This window comes from Pseudorasbora parva, chromosome 8 (genome assembly GCF_024679245.1).
Source record: "Pseudorasbora parva isolate DD20220531a chromosome 8, ASM2467924v1, whole genome shotgun sequence".
Classification (NCBI taxonomy): domain Eukaryota; kingdom Metazoa; phylum Chordata; class Actinopteri; order Cypriniformes; family Gobionidae; genus Pseudorasbora; species Pseudorasbora parva.
This window is the reverse complement of record NC_090179.1, coordinates 47,057,135-47,075,632: the sequence shown is the minus strand read 5'-3', so window position 1 is coordinate 47,075,632 and position 18,498 is coordinate 47,057,135. Positions and strand designations below refer to the sequence as shown.

General features: G+C 46.0%; 1 protein-coding gene across 1 annotated transcript; it reads right to left on the bottom strand.

Moving 5' to 3' along the window:
• Positions 1-303: 303 nt before the first annotated feature.
• On the bottom strand, positions 304-17,451 carry si:ch1073-429i10.1 (delta(14)-sterol reductase TM7SF2). Its single transcript, XM_067451903.1, has 11 exons — positions 17,327-17,451; positions 17,091-17,220; positions 16,537-16,721; positions 16,264-16,318; positions 12,833-13,030; positions 12,248-12,351; positions 12,006-12,125; positions 8,630-8,798; positions 8,434-8,514; positions 5,599-5,721; positions 304-613 (listed from the first exon to the last, which is right to left on the bottom strand). Exons 1-11 carry the CDS (start codon positions 17,375-17,377, stop codon positions 453-455), a joined length of 1,377 nt encoding a protein of 458 aa, XP_067308004.1. The 5' UTR covers positions 17,378-17,451; the 3' UTR covers positions 304-452.
• Between the last annotated feature and the right edge of the window lie 1,047 nt (positions 17,452-18,498).

Genomic DNA, 18,498 nt, shown 5'->3' with positions numbered 1-18,498 from the left:
ATTTTGGAGTTATGAATGAACTCAATCATGACAATTAGATTCATGTCACACTTTCAATTTATCACAGAATGCCATAATTTTGACCTTTTATTGCATAAATTCAATATTTCTCATCATAATTTTGGAAGAAACAGGAAAGAAACTAATACAGCTGTACACTCAAAAAAATTCTGGGTAAAAAAAAAACCCAATGTTGGGTCAAATATGGACTAACCCAGCAATTGTGTTGTTTTAACCCAGCGATTGGGTTGTCTTAAGCAAATATTTAACCCAATCGCTGGGTTAAAACAACCCAATCGCTGGGTTAGTCCATATTTGACCCAACATTGGGTTAAAACAACCCAATCGCTGGGTTAGTCCATATTTGACCCAACATTGGGTTAAAACAGCCCAACATTTAGAGTGTAATCAGTGACTGATCAGCTGTTTTTCCTGATGATAACCCAGCGGGCTCAGTACACATGCGGCACTAGTTTATACGGCACTCGGCGGCAGTATTCCCTCCAGGCGTGGCCGTGCTTCTCCAGACACGCCCCCTCGATCTCATTGGCCCGCTGCCTCAGCAGGTTAGCGCACTGCAGCGCCGGCAGGTACGGCAGGAGGCTGGTGAAGCCTGAGGAGGAGCACAGGGACAGGGTTAACTTTAACCTTTACTTCACCAGGAAAGTCCCATTGAGTTACAATAACTCTTCTCCCAGCGAGAGCTGGCCAAGACTGGCCGCCAAAAGTTTCAAGAAAATAAAATATACAAAAAAAAGACAAGGCAGAGATTACACAATACATCACTACTTTCTCTACACACACTACACAAACGCGTCATTGTACTTAACGTTTATCTAATACAAGCATACAAGTGCACTGTTCAGTCAGAGCTGACAAGTATTTATAGATGGAAGTGATTCTAGGTTTAAGGTATTTTGAAGTTCATTCCAGATGTTTGGTAGCCTGACAAGCCAGATCCACATCCAGATGTTTGGTCTGGAAACTCTCCATTGACGGCTCAATCCGACGGGCGGATAAACGGCTGTCTGTCAAACTCCCTCTGCACGCGATAGGATAGCGCTACACCAACCAGAGCAACGAAGGTGAAGCAGAGCTCGCTGATTAAACATTCGCCGTATCCGGTCGGCTAAACTCCGAACACATCTTCCCTTCTCCAGAATGACTTCAGTGCCGTTCTTTGTTCTTTTCTCAGAGAAAAGCTGAACTCAAGTCTTCCAGAGTCGCGGTCAAAGCTGATTCGACAGACCGCCGTTCGCCAGTTTCTGTGTTTACTAGAAGCACACAAACGCAACTCGGCCGTCGTCATTATGGCCCCGCCCACCGACTCTATACACGATGTGATTGGGCCGTCCAGAGTTTGGCAAATACAGCTCAGACGTGTATTGAGAGTTGCTAGACGACACTCGCGGGCAGATTAGATTTGCTGCCGCTAGGGTGCGTCTAGATTTCTAGGCTAGATGTTTGGTGCAAATGATGAGAATGTGTTTTTAGTTAATATTATTTTCTTTGACGACCTTGTCCTGTAAACACTATTTTGGTAAATAAGCAAATTAAGCCCCTTTCCCACTGCGATTCCGGCAAATACACGGATCATGTGACCCGGCATTTGTTCCCGGGCCGCTAGATTTGGTCCATTCACACTGCCAGCGAAATACCGTAATATGTGCGCTTTCACACACAACCCGTAACGGTCCCGGGTCGAGTTGACACGTGACATCCGGATGTGACGTATAACGGCGAGTGATCTCCGCTTCAGCGCGGATAGTAAGGAGCTCCGTGGTCTCGACTTGTGTCCAGTTTGCGCTCATTTCTGCTTGTTTAATTTTAGTTTCTTTTGTAGACGAACACTCTCTGCGTTTAAAACACCGACGAGCTCTTCTGGCACTGCAGGGTTGTGTTATTGAAAAAACAAGCTCTAGGAGTCGCACGATAACTACGCACACGCTGCGGCATTAGTTTCGGCTTTTGTTCACACAGCGCTCGTCCCGGGTCGAATACCGCAATATTACTAGAGCCCCGACCCGGGTTCAGTTCGGTAATCAATCCCGGGACGTGCTGCTTTCACACAGAAGGCGACCCGGCAATGCTCCGGGAATATCGCGGGTCCGACGTGCATGAAAGGAGCTTTAGAGATTTAGATGGGTAATTTATCCATTAGTGCTTTAGCAATAAAAATCAATAAATTGTATTTCCTTCTGAGGGAGAGGAAGGACCACTGTACAGTGTCATATAAAGTGCAGCGGTGAGTCCTAGCTGCACCTGTAATGAAACGTAAGGCTGAGTGGTTTAGTACATCTAGTTTTTTTAAATAAAAATGAAGTAAAGTGCATCTACCATCACCATAATCAAAAACTGATAGAAATGTGCTCTGCACCGACCTTTTCCTTGCAGAATAAGGAAAGCACTTCTTTAAAGGGATCCCCTGGTGTTGAGACTTGTATGGCTTAATGTAACATAAATGATGTCTCTTACTGAATTATGTGGTAGAAAACCCACGAAAGATCTACGTTATTTTAAAAATCGATTTTATATTTGGACCATGGGCGGCGCCATTTTGTTTGCGTTCTAGGTTGATGACGTAGAATGGTTGAACTCCTCAATCAGCTGGCGTTACCCGTAGCTATTTTTACCACAACGCAACTCGAAAATTGTTTCAGAGTTAAACAAAACCAATGAATTCCTTTGTAATTGTACTTAAAACACACTCAAACACACGTGCACACAAACTCTCTCTCTCACAGAGTCACACACACCCCAACAGATCGGCGCGAACACACACACACACACGCACTGCGTGCGCGCATACATAACCCTCAATCTATTCCCTGTGTTGATATCATAGATAGACTGTTGATAGTAGATTAACTGTAATGCCTAATGTATCCAGCAGAGGGAAATATCTAGGTATAGACCCTTTTACAGCCCACGTGATCAAAGAGTTGCGTGCGCATTTTGGCAACGGAAGTGGTGTTGTTCCCTAGTGGTTCTAACGTGTTAGCAACTCCGAAGTTTATCAAAACGGTTTCCCAGCATCAAAATGTATTCCCAGCATCTGGCTGTTGCGTTTTCGGTTGCACTAATCGCTATTCCACCAATGGGCTTCAGTTTTATATAATTCCGACAGGATCACGGCCGTTTCAGAAGAACCGGCGGTACGCAGGCGATTAAATGCATTGATTGGAACGAAGACATAAAAATGCTCGCATAAAAAAATTCATTTGTAAAACATTTACTGCACTTGAAACTTAATTATTTATAACCTCCCAACATTGGCTGCCACTGGTGTGTATAATGTACCCCCCACCCCCAGATTATCATATCAATAATCACAGTACTTATCAACTTCATTTGTAATGATTTTATTAATAGTTTAATTGCAAAATAACCATCTGAGAAATGTATGCAAGCAACATAGTTGCTATTAAAGGTGCACTATGCAGCTTTTGTCCACTGGAGGGCGCCTATGCAAAACAAAGGCGTAGTTTGATGACGCCAAGTGTGAGCGCAGCATCTTGGGAGATGTGGTCTTCACATCACAGCCGGTGGAAAATAGGACTCAGGCAGAAATCACGTTCATGCATGCGGTTATTAACGTTACTGTAGTGTAAAGCAGAGCAGGACTGAGTGTTGTGGAGCTGAGCACGGCTGCTGGAGCGATTGTTAAACAAATACCCGCCTTGCGAATACTGGGACTTTTATTATGACGGGACGGGACACAGTCGCCGGGCGCCTGCACTGATCCGCTCTTCCGGTTATGATTTTGAGGTAATGGAGCTCTGTTTATCATATTAGATACATTTAAGTGTGTTTAAAACGATGTTATGACGTTACTCCGTGCGTTCACTTGTTCACACTGCTAAGAGTAAAGCGCTCCTGCCAAATAAAACCCGAAACCGAGGGTAACGCAGATATGACGCGATTGACAGGCGACTCCCTCAAACGCTATGCTGAAACGTCCCGGTCCTCAGTTAAAATAGCAATTTTCTCACAATTTACAAACAGTTGGAAACATCTGGGATATTGTAGGTACTCAACTGAACAAAATATATAACACTGGCCTAGTGGTTTTTGGATATTTTACTGCAAAAATACTACATAGTGCACCTTTAAAGTACTAACGTTATAGCATTACAAAATTAAACTTTAAACAGAAGTGTCGACACGAATCAATAACATAAAATGTAAGGAAAATGATAAATGTATGTCTGTGTGAAGAATAAGAATAAATGTAGAAAATTGTATTGGACATTCTGTAACTTACATGCCCACAGACAACGTATTCATAAGCATCCGGTGATTTATATGCTTGTCTCGGGTGTACACGCTCGGTTTCTCAACTAAATACGTATATATCCGACCACTAACGTAATATCTGGCCATCTGCTAACGTCTTCTCTCCACTCCACTATAGTACACAGATCTGGTAGCCGAATACCATTTGATAAAGTCAACTTTTTAAAATAACTTTCGCGGTTTGTGTTGCTTAATCCGCTCGCGTAGCTTGACATGCTGCTGATTCTCGCCACAGTTTGTTGCCAAAATGCGCGCGCATTCGTTGCTACGTCATCATTGTATACAAACAGTAAAAGGGTCTATAGGACGATGTGATAGGGGGCATGAGGAAGAGAGGCAGGATGTTTTGGTGATGATGCATGGGATTGTTTGTGCATTAAAGTTTGAGCACAAGCTCAGTGAATTAACCTCAATCTTTAAACTTTCACTTTTAAGACAAAAATAACATTCCCTACCTTTGTTCACTAATACAACTTGAAGGAGTGAATGAAGACGATCGAGTGCGTGAAGTCGGACAGCTGTTGTGTGTAAATCGGCTGTACACTCGTTATTGCGGTGAACGTGAGACTGAATGACTGCACTCGAACATGTCCCTATGGTGTCGGACAACACTACAAATGGCCGTCCCTTCAAATAATGCCCTATTTCAGGGTAAAGGGGGTCGATTTCAGATTCAGCCCCTGTCGTGGAGACTGAGCAGCCCAAAATCTCGATTGAGACAGCGCCTGTCAGGTGTGTGTGCCCGGCCGCCGATCTGTTTGTGACTTGTGTAGGTGAGTTTGTGTGCACATGTATGTTTGAGTGTGTTTTAAGTACAATTACAAAGGAATTCATTGGTTTTGTTTAACTCTGAAACAATTTTCGAGTTGCGTTGTGGTAAAAATAGCTACGGGTAACGCCAGCTGATTGAGGAGTGCAACCATTCTACGTCATCAACCTAGAACGCAAACAAAATGGCGCCGCCCATGGTCCAAATATAAAATCGATTTTTAAAATAACGTAGATCTTTCATGGGTTTTCTACTACATAATTCAGTAAGAGACATCATTTATGTTACATTAAGCCATACAAGTCTCAACACCAGGGGATCCCTTTAATCTAAAATAAAACCCTAACTTGGGTCTGAGTTTTTTTAAAAGGCTCTCAATATGCACCGCAAAAGATATTTATCATCCAACCAAATACCCAGTATTTGTAGGACGTCACTCTTTGTATTGGATGTGGTTTAGGGGCAGGGCAGTGTGTGTGTGTGTGTGTGTGTGTTTGTGTGTGTGTGTGATGAGCTCACAGGTGTGACCGTACCGCAGGGCAGACACCAGGCCAGCATCATTAGGATGTCTCCCAGGTAATTTGGGTGTCGGACCCATCCAAACCATCCAGAAACCAGCAGAGGCCTTCCAGACGGGCTCCGGATCGTCTGCAGACCTGCGGGACAGCGGCCAAGAAAAGACAAACTGCTGAGGTCAAAGGTACACGGCAACACTGTGGAAAAACGGGACCGGTTCGTTCACACAGATCCGGGAAAACGAGTCAAATTATCAATTAAAAACGTTTTTTAAATTATGATACACATACATTAATTCTGACATAAGTCAATGACAAAACGTCAAAATAATGACAGTCAAAATGAAATTATGACAGTAAAAAGTCACTGACAAAAATAAAGTCGAAATAATTACAAAATTATGAATTAAAAAGTAAATTATGACAGATCGAAATTATGAAATTTTTTCAAATTATGATACGAATAAATTCTGACTTAAAGGTGCTGTAGAATGAAGAATGTAATTAACCTCGCCATGGTGGAATAATAAGAGTTCAGTACGCAGACATCACACACTGTGAGTCTCAGACACCATTGGGCTCCTCCTTCTGATGTAAATCTCGTAAATCAAAAACACCACGGGAAAATAAGTGCTTCTCAACATAAACCCAACCGTGACGCGAGCGCTGGGGATCATTAATATGCACGACCCCAACATCTGCATCTGTCCGAACATGTTCATTATCAGGCGGAACTGACGGAGCCGAATCATCAACACAAGCTGCTCACGGACACACGTCATGCTCAGGCGGTGCAGGAGACTCGTCTACCCGTCCCACAGATAAAACATCTCAACAGTCACTCAACACAATTTAATTCAAGATCGTTCGTTTGTTCGGCCCATTTCAAGCTTCGCTCAGCGTCTTAAACTGAAGAAAGGGAGACTGTATTCCTGCAGCAGTGAGCAGCGATTTATCCACTTATTGACTGTTTAAACAATTTCTGATTAAATTGAAAGTTTCTTAGAGAGACAGCATTGTCTAGATAACGGAAGATGCTAGTACAGTAACAATAGGAAACGGCAAGTACCATACCAAACTAAATAGTGTGTCTGATGACAAAGGGGAATATAATTTTCTATTACAAAATACAGCCGTAGATACTTCGCTTACAGATCGTTCACTCGATCCTTCTAGCAAACGTCACCTTCTCCACCATATCAGTTAAAACGACAGTCATTTGACAAGGCTATTCATTTAGGAAAAATATAAGTTATATATCTATATTTTTGAGAACTGAAGTATGATGTTTCTGCCTATTTGTGTTTCAGATTAGACTACATCACAGGTCACTGCGTAACGTTAGCCTTGAAAACGAGAGAGAGAGAGAGAGAGAGAGAGCGAGCGAGAGAGCGAGAGAGAGAGAGAGAGAGCGAGCGAGCGAGAGAGCGAGAGAGAGAGAGAGAGAGAGCGAGAGCGAGAGAGAGAGAGAGAGCGAGAGAGAGAGAGAGAGCGAGCGAGAGAGCGAGAGAGAGAGCGAGAGAGCGAGCGAGAGAGAGAGAGAGAGAGAGAGATATGGTGCATATGGTTGCCAGATTGGACATGTTTAGGTAAAAACACCAGATAGCATACAGGGGTTTTTTTTTCCACAAAAAAGCTCTGTTTGGGGGATTGAGGGTGCGTTCACACTTGTAGTTCGGTTCGTTTGGTTCGTTTGGTCCGGACCAAAAAACAAAACCAAACATATAGTCCTGGTCCGCTTAGCGTTCACACGGGCATTTTTAACAGCGAACCTAAAGTTACCGAACCAAAGGCACAGGGAGACGCTCACAACCTGATTGGTCGGCTTATATGACGTAGGAGCTGCTTACCGAACATTCAGAACAACGCTGTGTGCGGATTACACGCGTGGGCATTTTATGCGTGTACATATAGCATTATTTACCCGCTGAGAACTCATGAAGAGCTCATAAAATGTTCAAAACATTCAAAACAGCAGCAGGATATCCTCCGTTGTGCAGAAAAGAGACGGCCGTTCTGTCGTCTGTACCGACTAATGGCCAACAGGTCCTCTGATGAGAAGAGCCAGGTTTGCTTGTGTGTGTTTTTTCTAGCATTTTCTACACATGCTCGTCGGACCAAATAATAATGAGGCTCTTCCTCGTTGCTCCACGTTTGCCCTCTAACGTTAACGTTACTCATTTTGGATACACCGATCTTTCCGCGTCGTCAAATCAGCTGACTATGCGTCTCATCTTGTGACATTACGTCCTGTTTTTGGTCTGTTTACATGTCTTTGGTCCGTGTTGCGTTCATATATCAGTCGAACCGCACCAGAGTTCGTTTGGAAGCGGACCGAGACCCGTCTTTATAGCGCTCTCGGTCCGCTGGTTTGGTGCGCTCCAGGGTTCAGATGGCAGCCTTCACATGTGTTCAAATGAACCGCACTAACCGAGCAATCACACCAGGGTTCGTTTTAATCCAACCAAACATGACAAGTGTGAACGCACCCTTAACTACTGAAATCTGGCAACCGAGCTCTTTCTCTCGCAGATGATCTGAAAACACCAATAAACCCGTAAACTGCATTTGATCAATCTCCGTTTGAGATGTGCTGCTGTAAGTGTCCTTCAGTCGGTCTGTGTTCTGTCAGGACTCACAAGCCGCTTCACTGAACTGCTGTGAGCTGCTGAAATGAGCCAATCAGAGCAGAGCTCAACATTAATATTCATGACCCTTCCAAATAAGGCAAAAACAGAGCATTACATCCTAGGAACAATTTATAGGGTTGCAAATGGACCTGTAAAACTGCATCTGGACCATGTTTGCCCTTAAATAAGCCAAATATACGGATCGCCTCTATAAATAAAGTACCAGTGTACGCTGGGTCGCTGGGATTCCTGCGGAAGCCGTCCTTCTGCTCGTTGGACAGGTAGTAGATCAGGAAGCCGATCCCTGTGGACACACTGAGCTTTTAGAGCTTTTCATTTGTGATACTGTGTTTCTCTAAAGGTAGAGTGTGTGTGTGTGTGTTATCTGGAGTGAGTGTGTGTGTGTGTGTGCCGCTCACCGAAGAGCAGGCAGATGGGCGCGGCCCACAGGACTGGCATGTGATTGGGCCTCTGGAGCAGGAAGTAAACCGGAAGGCTGGAGAAGAACGGGATCCAGATGAACTCGCCCAGGATCATGATGAACCCGATCGGCTCGTCTGTGAACTCTTTGGTCGTCAGCACAGAGCCCTGAACATCACACACACACACACACACACACACACACACACACACACACACACACACACACACACACACACACACACACACACACACACACACACACACACACGGCTGAGATTGGATGACTGGACCAGTGGACCAATGGCGTCATGTGTGTGTGCGTGTGTGTGTGTGTGCGTGTGTGTGTGCATGTGCATAGATTTCGTGGGGGACAGGGGGGACATGTTCTCCGCACTTTTCATAAAATGTATTTTCGTCCGCCGCACTTTAACTGGGTCTCACCGATCCTAATCGACCCGCTCCGAGCGGGATTGGAACCGGCGTTACCTGCGCGGCGGCGGGAAAGTTAACTTTAAAAACAGATTCCTCCAAACTCGTTTTACAGCGCGCCTCTTAAAGTCACAGGCAGGTGTATTAACATGGAAACAGAAAGCTGAGTTTATCATCATTACTCCAGACTCTAATGTCACATGATCCTTCACTAATCACTCTCAGATGAGGATCTGATCATCAACACACACTTATGATTATTACCAAAAATGTTGAAAACAGTTGTGCTGCTTAAAAAACCTGTGGAAACCATGACAGGCCTACAGTTTATTTTTCGGGATTCTTAGATGAATAGAAAGTTTCAATGGACAGCAATTATTTGCATTTATTAAATAAATAATCTTTTGTAATATTCAAAATATCACTTGTGACCAATTTAATGCATGTCTGATAAAAAAATAAAAAAATAAAAAAGATCTCTTTTTTCATTGTACCACAAATTTTATAATGGTGTGGTGGTTTCCATAAAAACTTTTACACACTGACAATAATCATAAATGTGTGTTGAGCATCAGATCCTCATGAGAATGATGAGTGACTCTGAAGACTGGAGTAATGATGATAAAATCAGCTGATCACAGGAATAAATCACACTTTACTATATTAAAGGGGCGGTGAAACACTCAGTTTCAGTCAATCTCATGTCAATCTTGAGTACCTATAGAGTAGTATTGCATCCTTCATATCTCCGAAAAGTCTTTAGTTTTATTATATTTATAAAAGAAATATGGGCTGTACCGAGTCTTTCCGGAAAAAACCGAGCGCCTGGAGGCGTATCGAGTGGGCGGAGCTAAAGAATGACGAGGCGTATCGTGTGGGCGGAGCTAAAGAATGATGAGGCGTATCGAGTGGGCGGAGCTAAAGAATGACGAGGCGTATCGTGTGGGCGGAGCTAAAGAATGATGAGGCGTATCGAGTGGGCGGAGCTAAAGAAGGATGAGGCGTATCGTGTGGGCGGAGCTAAAGAATGAAGAGGCGTATCGTGTGGGCGGAGCTAAAGAATGACGAGCGCACCCAAAGCGGTGACGTCCTCAAGCGTGGAGAAACCCATGGCTATCTCAGCTAATACAGATAATGATCCAGAATCAGATCCGGAGGCTGAAATAAACTGAACAGGAGAAACGGCAACAGCAGGACGTCCGTCTCTGTGGTATGGACTGTATTTAGTGGCCTGTCAACATTTGTGTGTGTTTACTCGCAGTTTATGAGGACATGATTCGGTTTATGGACTATTGTATGCGACTAAACCTTAGCAGTAGCAAGCAAAACGGTTTTGCACGTCAGACTAGTGTAACGTTATACAGAGAACAGCAATGGAGTCCGTTAGCGCATTTGACTGACGAAGCACGCGATCGTGTCGTTTACTGATGTCTACTCACGCGACGATAGCCGACAGCACAGACATCTGAAGCAGTTTAACTCACCGGCTGCTTCCAGAGCAGGACCGAACCTTTATCGCTGGGACCGCTCCGTCAGAAACACACTTCTTTGGTATGATTTGGTGAAGTCCTGACAGCAGTGACCGTGGAGATCCACTTTGAGACGCGACTGAAGCGATGTTGTGAAGCTTCCCGTCATTTCTGCGTTCAAATCGGTTCAAATGCAGCGCTGCCTTCCCAGAATGCTGTGCTGAAGCGTTGAAGTCGCTCGACGTCACCCATAGGAATAAAGTGGAGCGCGGCGCGGACTATAACGACAGAAGTGTTCACGGACGACTGGATCTGCAGCTGAGAGTGTGTATGGGCGTGCGTTTCCTCTCTCGCTCTAGTCACGCGCACACACACCCTACCGGGAGAAGAGCCCGTACGGCCCATACAAGGACCTTCCGCTCTATTAACGTCAAGCCGAGCCATACTTGAAAAAACTCTCCGAAACTTGTGAGAAACCGGAAGGAGTATTTTTAACACAGAAATACTCCATCAAACGTCCAACATTAGTTTTTGAAACTTTGTCTATGTTTAGGATGGGAATCTTTAACAGTGTAAAGAGCTCAGGATGCAGGAAACAGCATTTCACCGCCCCTTTAAAGAGAACAGCTATTATTATTTTTTACATTGCATAAAATCTATGGATACTTAAATGCACAAGTGTTTGACGTTCCAATAAATTATAGGAGAAAAATATTATAGATATTAGAGGTTATTGATCAGCAGTGTATTTGATATCTTACAGAATTAAAAGCAAGAGATGCAATCAAAAAAAAGGTATTATATTTACATTTATTACATTTCTGTCCAGAAGTGTGACACTCTGAGACGACACTCATTTATGATGTGTGTGTTAAGCAGTGTTGGTGTAATTAGTTACTGTATTTTAATTACTTTTCCCTTGAAAAAGTAAAGTAAGGGATTACTCTTATTTTTTCTGTAATTTAATTTCAGTTACTTCTGATGTAATTAAACTAAATACTAAATATAATTATACATAATCCAATAGTGGACATAACATCAACATTTAAAGTCTAACTTTAAAATGCATGTTTTTATGTCTCCTTCTCACATTTGTAATACTCTGGTCAGTTAATAAGAGTAATTCATGTAGTTTTATAATGTGTATCTGAATGAATTAAAAGAGCAGTTTTTATGTCTAACCTTGAATCGCTTAACTCGAGGTTGATATAGGATTTAGAAAGTAATTAAAAAGTAATTAGTAATAAGTAATTAAATACTTTTTGGCGGGAGTAATTTGTACAGTAATCTAATTACACTATTGAAGATGTAATTAGTAACTAGTAATTCATTACTTTTTTAGAGTAACTTACCCAACGCTGGTGTTAAGTCATTAAAATGAAGTTAATTTGTGCTTAAAACAAGAATAAATAACGGAAACACAGAAATCATTGTCACACATAATCAGCCAATAGTAAATCAGTACGGCGCTGACCTCATCGATGAGGAAGTCCAGTATGTAAATGAGATGAAAGGCGATCACCAGCACCAGAGAGAGAGACAGCGAGCTCCTCGACTCTATAGCGGTCAGGAGGTAGATCAGATCCATCATGGCCTGCAGGACACACACACACACACACACACACACACACACACACACACACACACACACATCAGCCACCGGCCGCTCCCTGCGGTCAGAACAACGGCTACACACACACACACACACTCACTCACCCAGCCAATGAACCCGATCCTGACCATGACGAAGTGCTTGACGTCGATGATGCCCACATGAGGATCCATATTCTGACCCAGAATGAACTTCAGCAGGGGACTCGCTATAACACACACACACACACGCACGCACGCACGCACGCACGCACGCACGCACGCACGCACGCACGCACGCACGCGCGCGCGCGCGCGCGCGCGCGCGCGCGCGCGCGCGCGCGTCTGGTTCACTATCTTTGTGGGGACTCTCCATAGGCGTAATGGTTTTACAAACTATACATTCTATCCCCCTACACTGCCCTTGCCCCTAAACCTACCCATCACACACACACACACACACACACACACACACACACACACACACACACACACACACACACAGAGCTCCTAAACCTAACCATCACGGGAAACATTCTGCACTTTTACATTTTCAAAAAACATCATCCTATATGATTAATAAGCCTTTTGAAAAGTGTAATGTAAAATAAACAAGGACGGACACACACACACAGACACACACGCACGCCCAAATGAATGAATAAGCGCACTACAAGCCGGCCGGTGTTTATTGTGTGAGGGTCATCTTACCCGTGTTGTCGTAGTGCACCTGTGCTGAGGTGTGTGTGTTGACGGGACACAGGACCAGCGCCAGGCTGAGCAGCAGAGAGACGGCCATGCCAGCGCTGACCAGAGAGAAGAGCCGATCCGTCACATCGCCGGCCCGCAGAACGCCACAGAACCACAGCGCACAACACACACCTGCGCTCAGCAGGAACGCATACACACCTGCAGCACACAGCACAACCTGAGAGAGGCTCAACACACTCAAACATCCAGAAACGGATGGATGGATGGATGGATGGATGGATGGATGGATGGATGGGGTCAGATGATGGATAGATGGATGGGGTCAGATGATGGATGGATGGATGGGGTCAGATGATGGATAGATGGATGGGGTCAGATGATGGATGGATGGATGGGGTCAGATGATGGATAGATGGATGGGGTCAGATGATGGATGGATGGGGTCAGATGATGGATAGATGGATGGGGTCAGATGATGGATGGATGGATGGGGTCAGATGATGGATAGATGGATGGGGTCAGATGATGGATGGGGTCAGATGATGGATAGATGGATGGGGTCAGATGATGGATGGATGGATGGGGTCAGATGATGGATGGGGGGATGGATGGATGGGGTCAGATGATGGATGGATGGATGGATGGATGGATGGATGGATGGATGGATGGATGGATGGATGGGGTCAGATGATGGATGGATGGATGGATGGATGGATGGATGGGGTCAGATGATGGATGGATGGATGGATGGATGGATGGATGGATAGATGGATGGGGTCAGATGATGGATGGATGGGGTCAGATGATGGATAGATGGATGGGGTCAGATGATGGATGGATGGATGGGGTCAGATGATGGATAGATGGATGGGGTCAGATGATGGATGGATGGATGGGGTCAGATGATGGATAGATGGATGGGGTCAGATGATGGATGGATGGATGGGGTCAGATGATGGATGGGGGGATGGATGGATGGGGTCAGATGATGGATGGATGGATGGATGGATGGATGGATGGATGGATGGATGGATGGATGGATGGGGTCAGATGATGGATGGATGGATGGGGTCAGATGATGGATGGATGGATGGATGGGGTCAGATGATGGATAGATGGATGGGGTCAGATGATGGATGGATGGATGGGGTCAGATGATGGATGGATGGATGGATGGATGGATGGGGTCAGATGATGGATGGATGGATGGGGTCAGATGATGGATGGATGGATGGATGGGGTCAGATGATGGATAGATGGATGGGGTCAGATGATGGATAGATGGATGGGGTCAGATGATGGATGGATGGATGGGGTCAGATGATGGATAGATGGATGGGGTCAGATGATGGATAGATGGATGGGGTCAGATGATGGATAGATGGATGGGGTCAGATGATGGATGGATGGATGGGGTCAGATGATGGATGGGGGGATGGGGTCAGATGATGGATGGATGGGGTCAGATGATGGATGGATGGATGGATGGATGGATGGGGTCAGATGATGGATGGATGGATGGATGGGGTCAGATGATGGATGGATGGATGGATGGATGGATGGATGGATGGGGTCAGATGATGGATGGATGGATGGATGGATGGGGTCAGATGATGGATGGGTGGGGTCAGATGTTGGATGGATGGGGTCAGATGATGGATGGATGGATGGGGTCAGATGATGGATGGATGGATAGGGTCAGATGATGGATGGGGGGATGGATGGATGGGGTCAGATGATGGATGGATGGATGGGGTCAGATGATGGATGGATGGGGTCAGATGAATGACGAAAGGGGTCAGATGATGGATGGATGGATGGATGGGGTCAGATTATGGATGGATGGATGGATGGGGTCAGATGATGAATGGATGGGGTCAGATGATGGATGGATGGGGTCAGATGATGGATGGATGGATGGATGGATGGGGTCAGATGATGGATGGATGGATGGATGGGGTCAGATGATGGATGGATGGATGGATGGGTTCAGATGATGGATGGATGGGGTCAGATGTTGGATGGATGGGGTCAGATGATGGATGGATGGGGTCAGATGTTGGATGGATGGGGTCAGATGATGGATGGATGGATGGGGTCAGATGATGGATGGATGGGTGGGGTCAGATGTTGGATGGATGGGGTCAGATGATGGATGGGGTCAGATGATGGATGGATGGGTGGGGTCAGATGTTGGATGGATGGGGTCAGATGATGGATGGATGGGTGGGGTCAGATGTTGGATGGATGGGGTCAGATGTTGGATGGATGGGGTCAGATGATGGATGGATGGGTGGGGTCAGATGTTGGATGGATGGGGTCAGATGTTGGATGGATGGGGTCAGATGATGGATGGATGGGTGGGGTCAGATGTTGGATGGATGGGGTCAGATGATGGATGGATGGGTGGGGTCAGATGTTGGATGGATGGGGTCAGATGTTGGATGGATGGGGTCAGATGATGGATGGATGGGTGGGGTCAGATGATGGATGGATGGGGTCAGATGATGGATGGATGGATGGGGTCAGATGATGGATGGATGGGTGGGGTCAGATGTTGGATGGATGGGGTCAGATGATGGATGGGGTCAGATGATGGATGGATGGGTGGGGTCAGATGTTGGATGGATGGGGTCAGATGATGGATGGATGGGTGGGGTCAGATGTTGGATGGATGGGGTCAGATGTTGGATGGATGGGGTCAGATGTTGGATGGATGGGGTCAGATGATGGATGGATGGGTGGGGTCAGATGTTGGATGGATGGGGTCAGATGTTGGATGGATGGGGTCAGATGATGGATGGATGGGTGGGGTCAGATGTTGGATGGATGGGGTCAGATGTTGGATGGATGGGGTCAGATGATGGATGGATGGGTGGGGTCAGATGTTGGATGGATGGGGTCAGATGATGGATGGATGGGTGGGGTCAGATGTTGGATGGATGGGGTCAGATGTTGGATGGATGGGGTCAGATGATGGATGGATGGGTGGGGTCAGATGATGGATGGATGGGGTCAGATGATGGATGGATGGATGGGGTCAGATGATGGATAGATGGGTGGGGTCAGATGTTGGATGGATGGGGTCAGATGATGGATGGGGTCAGATGATGGATGGATGGGTGGGGTCAGATGTTGGATGGATGGGGTCAGATGATGGATGGATGGGTGGGGTCAGATGTTGGATGGATGGGGTCAGATGTTGGATGGATGGGGTCAGATGATGGATGGATGGGTGGGGTCAGATGTTGGATGGATGGGGTCAGATGTTGGATGGATGGGGTCAGATGATGGATGGATGGGTGGGGTCAGATGTTGGATGGATGGGGTCAGATGATGGATGAAAGGGGTCAGATGATGGATGGATGGGGTCAGATGATGGATGAAAGGGGTCAGATGTTGGATGGATGTGGATATTTGATGTTTCCCACCATTGAGCTTGTATTTTAAGCGTTCTCCATTGCAGCCCATCTTGCCTTCTGTCACCTGCATAAAAGAGGATTGATGAACATGAATCCTGAATACTGGACTGCAGGTTCTGGTTCTAGTTGTGGTTCTGGTTCTGGTTGTCGTTGTGGTTGTGGTTCTGGTTCTAGTTGTGGTTCTGGTTGTGGTTCTAGTTGTGGTTCTGGTTCTAGTTGTGGTTCTGGTTCTAGTTGTGGTTGTGTTTATGGTTCTGTGTGTGTGTGTGTGTGTGTCCTCACCCGTCCCGCAGGCAGATGGTAGAGCGCCGCCTGCAGGCCGGTGAACAGCAGAACCACAGACACGGAGCTCCAGTCCCAGACGGAGCCGGCAGAGCTCAGCAGAAGCCACGGCTCAGAGGAGGAGCGGCAGCCGTCCAGCAGAGTGATGAGAGACACGCCCAGCAGAACACACACCACACACAGATCTGACACACACACACACACACGCACGCACGCACGCACGCATGCACGCACACACACACACAGAGAAACACACACACACGCACGCACACACACACACACACACACACAGAGAGAAACACACACACACACACACGCAAATATGTTGAAATAATAAAATTAGGCATTGTTGAATTAAATATTCACTTATTTTAAATCTGTAATTTTTTTCTTTACACTATTCTGGAAACAAATAGAACAGAACTGACCAGTGCTTTAAAAACAATGACCAGTGCCTAAAGAACACACACACACACACACACACACACACACACGCACAGATGTGAACTGAAGACAACAGTCGGTCTCTGTAAGATGAGCACTAGAGCACTTACGGATGTGGTTCCACTTACTGTGGACCTGCACCACAGCCTGACCTTCATCATTCTTCTTCTCCTTCTCATCTTTCTTCTCCTCCTTCTCTTTTTCCTGCCGGAGCATCCGTGAGCTGGAGCGCCTGTGCGGCTGCAGGACAGTCAGAGGTGTGTGAACACACACTCACTCACTCACACACACACACACACACACACATAATCTGGAAGCAACAGCGTGTTTCATTTCTCACACTCACCTGAAGCTCTGGATTGAGGTTGTGTGTGTGAAGGAACTCGTCTAAAACCATCACGCCGGCCCAGATGCAGAAGAGACCAGAAGAGAGAGTGTGTGTGTGTGTGTGTGAGAGCTTTATATGCTTCAGCTGTTACTACACCACTGATGCAAGAGTGAGCGCTCAACGGACGCCAGCATTGAGTTACACACACTTCCCTCAATCGGAGAGAAACTCTGATGTAAACCTCACACACTTCATGGAGCTGCTGGACTCTAGAGATGTGACAGTGAGGAAATCTTCCCACCGGTTAATTGACGTTTGGCTACCCTGGTAATAAAAGTTAAAAATCAACTTTTAGGAGTTTTTCCTTCTTTTCCACTTTTCCACTTTCAAATCCCTCATGGACGCCCGTGAGCATTTTATAGTTCGGGCAGCAATTGCTTTAATGGTTGGTTCATTATTATTCTTTATGATTTTATGCAATGCTCAGAGAACGTTCAAGTAACGCTCAGAGAACGTTCAAGTAACGTTAGAGAACATTCCAGTAATGTTCGTAACGCTCGGAGGACGTTCAAGTGACGCTCGGAGGACGTTCAAGTAACGCTCGGAGGACGTTCACGTAACGCACGGAGGACGTTCAAGTAACGCTCGGAGGACGTTCAAGTAACGTTAGAGAACATTCCAGTAATGTTCGTAACGCTCGGAGGACGTTCAAGTGACGCTCAGAGAACGTTCAAGTAACGTTAGAGAACATTCCAGTAATGTTCGTAACGCTCGGAGGACGTTCAAGTGACGCTCAGAGAACGTTCAAGTAACGTTAGAGAACATTCCAGTAATGTTCGTAACGCTCGGAGGACGTTCAAGTGACGCTCGGAGGACGTTCAAGTAACGTTAGAGAACGTTCAAGTAACGTTAGAGAACATTCCAGTAATGTTCGTAACGCTCGGAGGACGTTCAAGTGACGCTCGGAGGACGTTCACGTAACGCTCGGAGGACGTTCACGTGACGCTCGGAGGACGTTCAAGTGACGCTCGGAGGACGTTCAAGTAACGCTCGGAGGACGTTCAAGTGACGCTCGGAGGGCGTTCAAGTGACGCTCGGAGGACGTTCAAGTGACACTCGGAGGACGTTCAAGTGACGCTCGGAGGACGTTCACGTAACGCTCGGAGGACGTTCAAGTGACGCTCGGAAGA

What these genes read in the sequence shown, in the direction of transcription:
- si:ch1073-429i10.1 (XM_067451903.1), bottom strand. Translation starts at nt 17,377, where the DNA reads ATGGTTTTAGACGAGTTCCTTCACACACACAACCTCAATCCAGAGCTT. An exon ending in ACCATCTGCCTGCGGGACGG is followed by an intron (nt 16,319 to 16,536) that starts GTGAGGACACAC and finishes TCTTTTATGCAG; the next exon opens with GTGACAGAAGGCAAGATGGG. An exon ending in TGGACTTCCTCATCGATGAG is followed by an intron (nt 8,799 to 12,005) that starts GTCAGCGCCGTA and finishes TGTGATGTTCAG; the next exon opens with GGCTCTGTGCTGACGACCAA.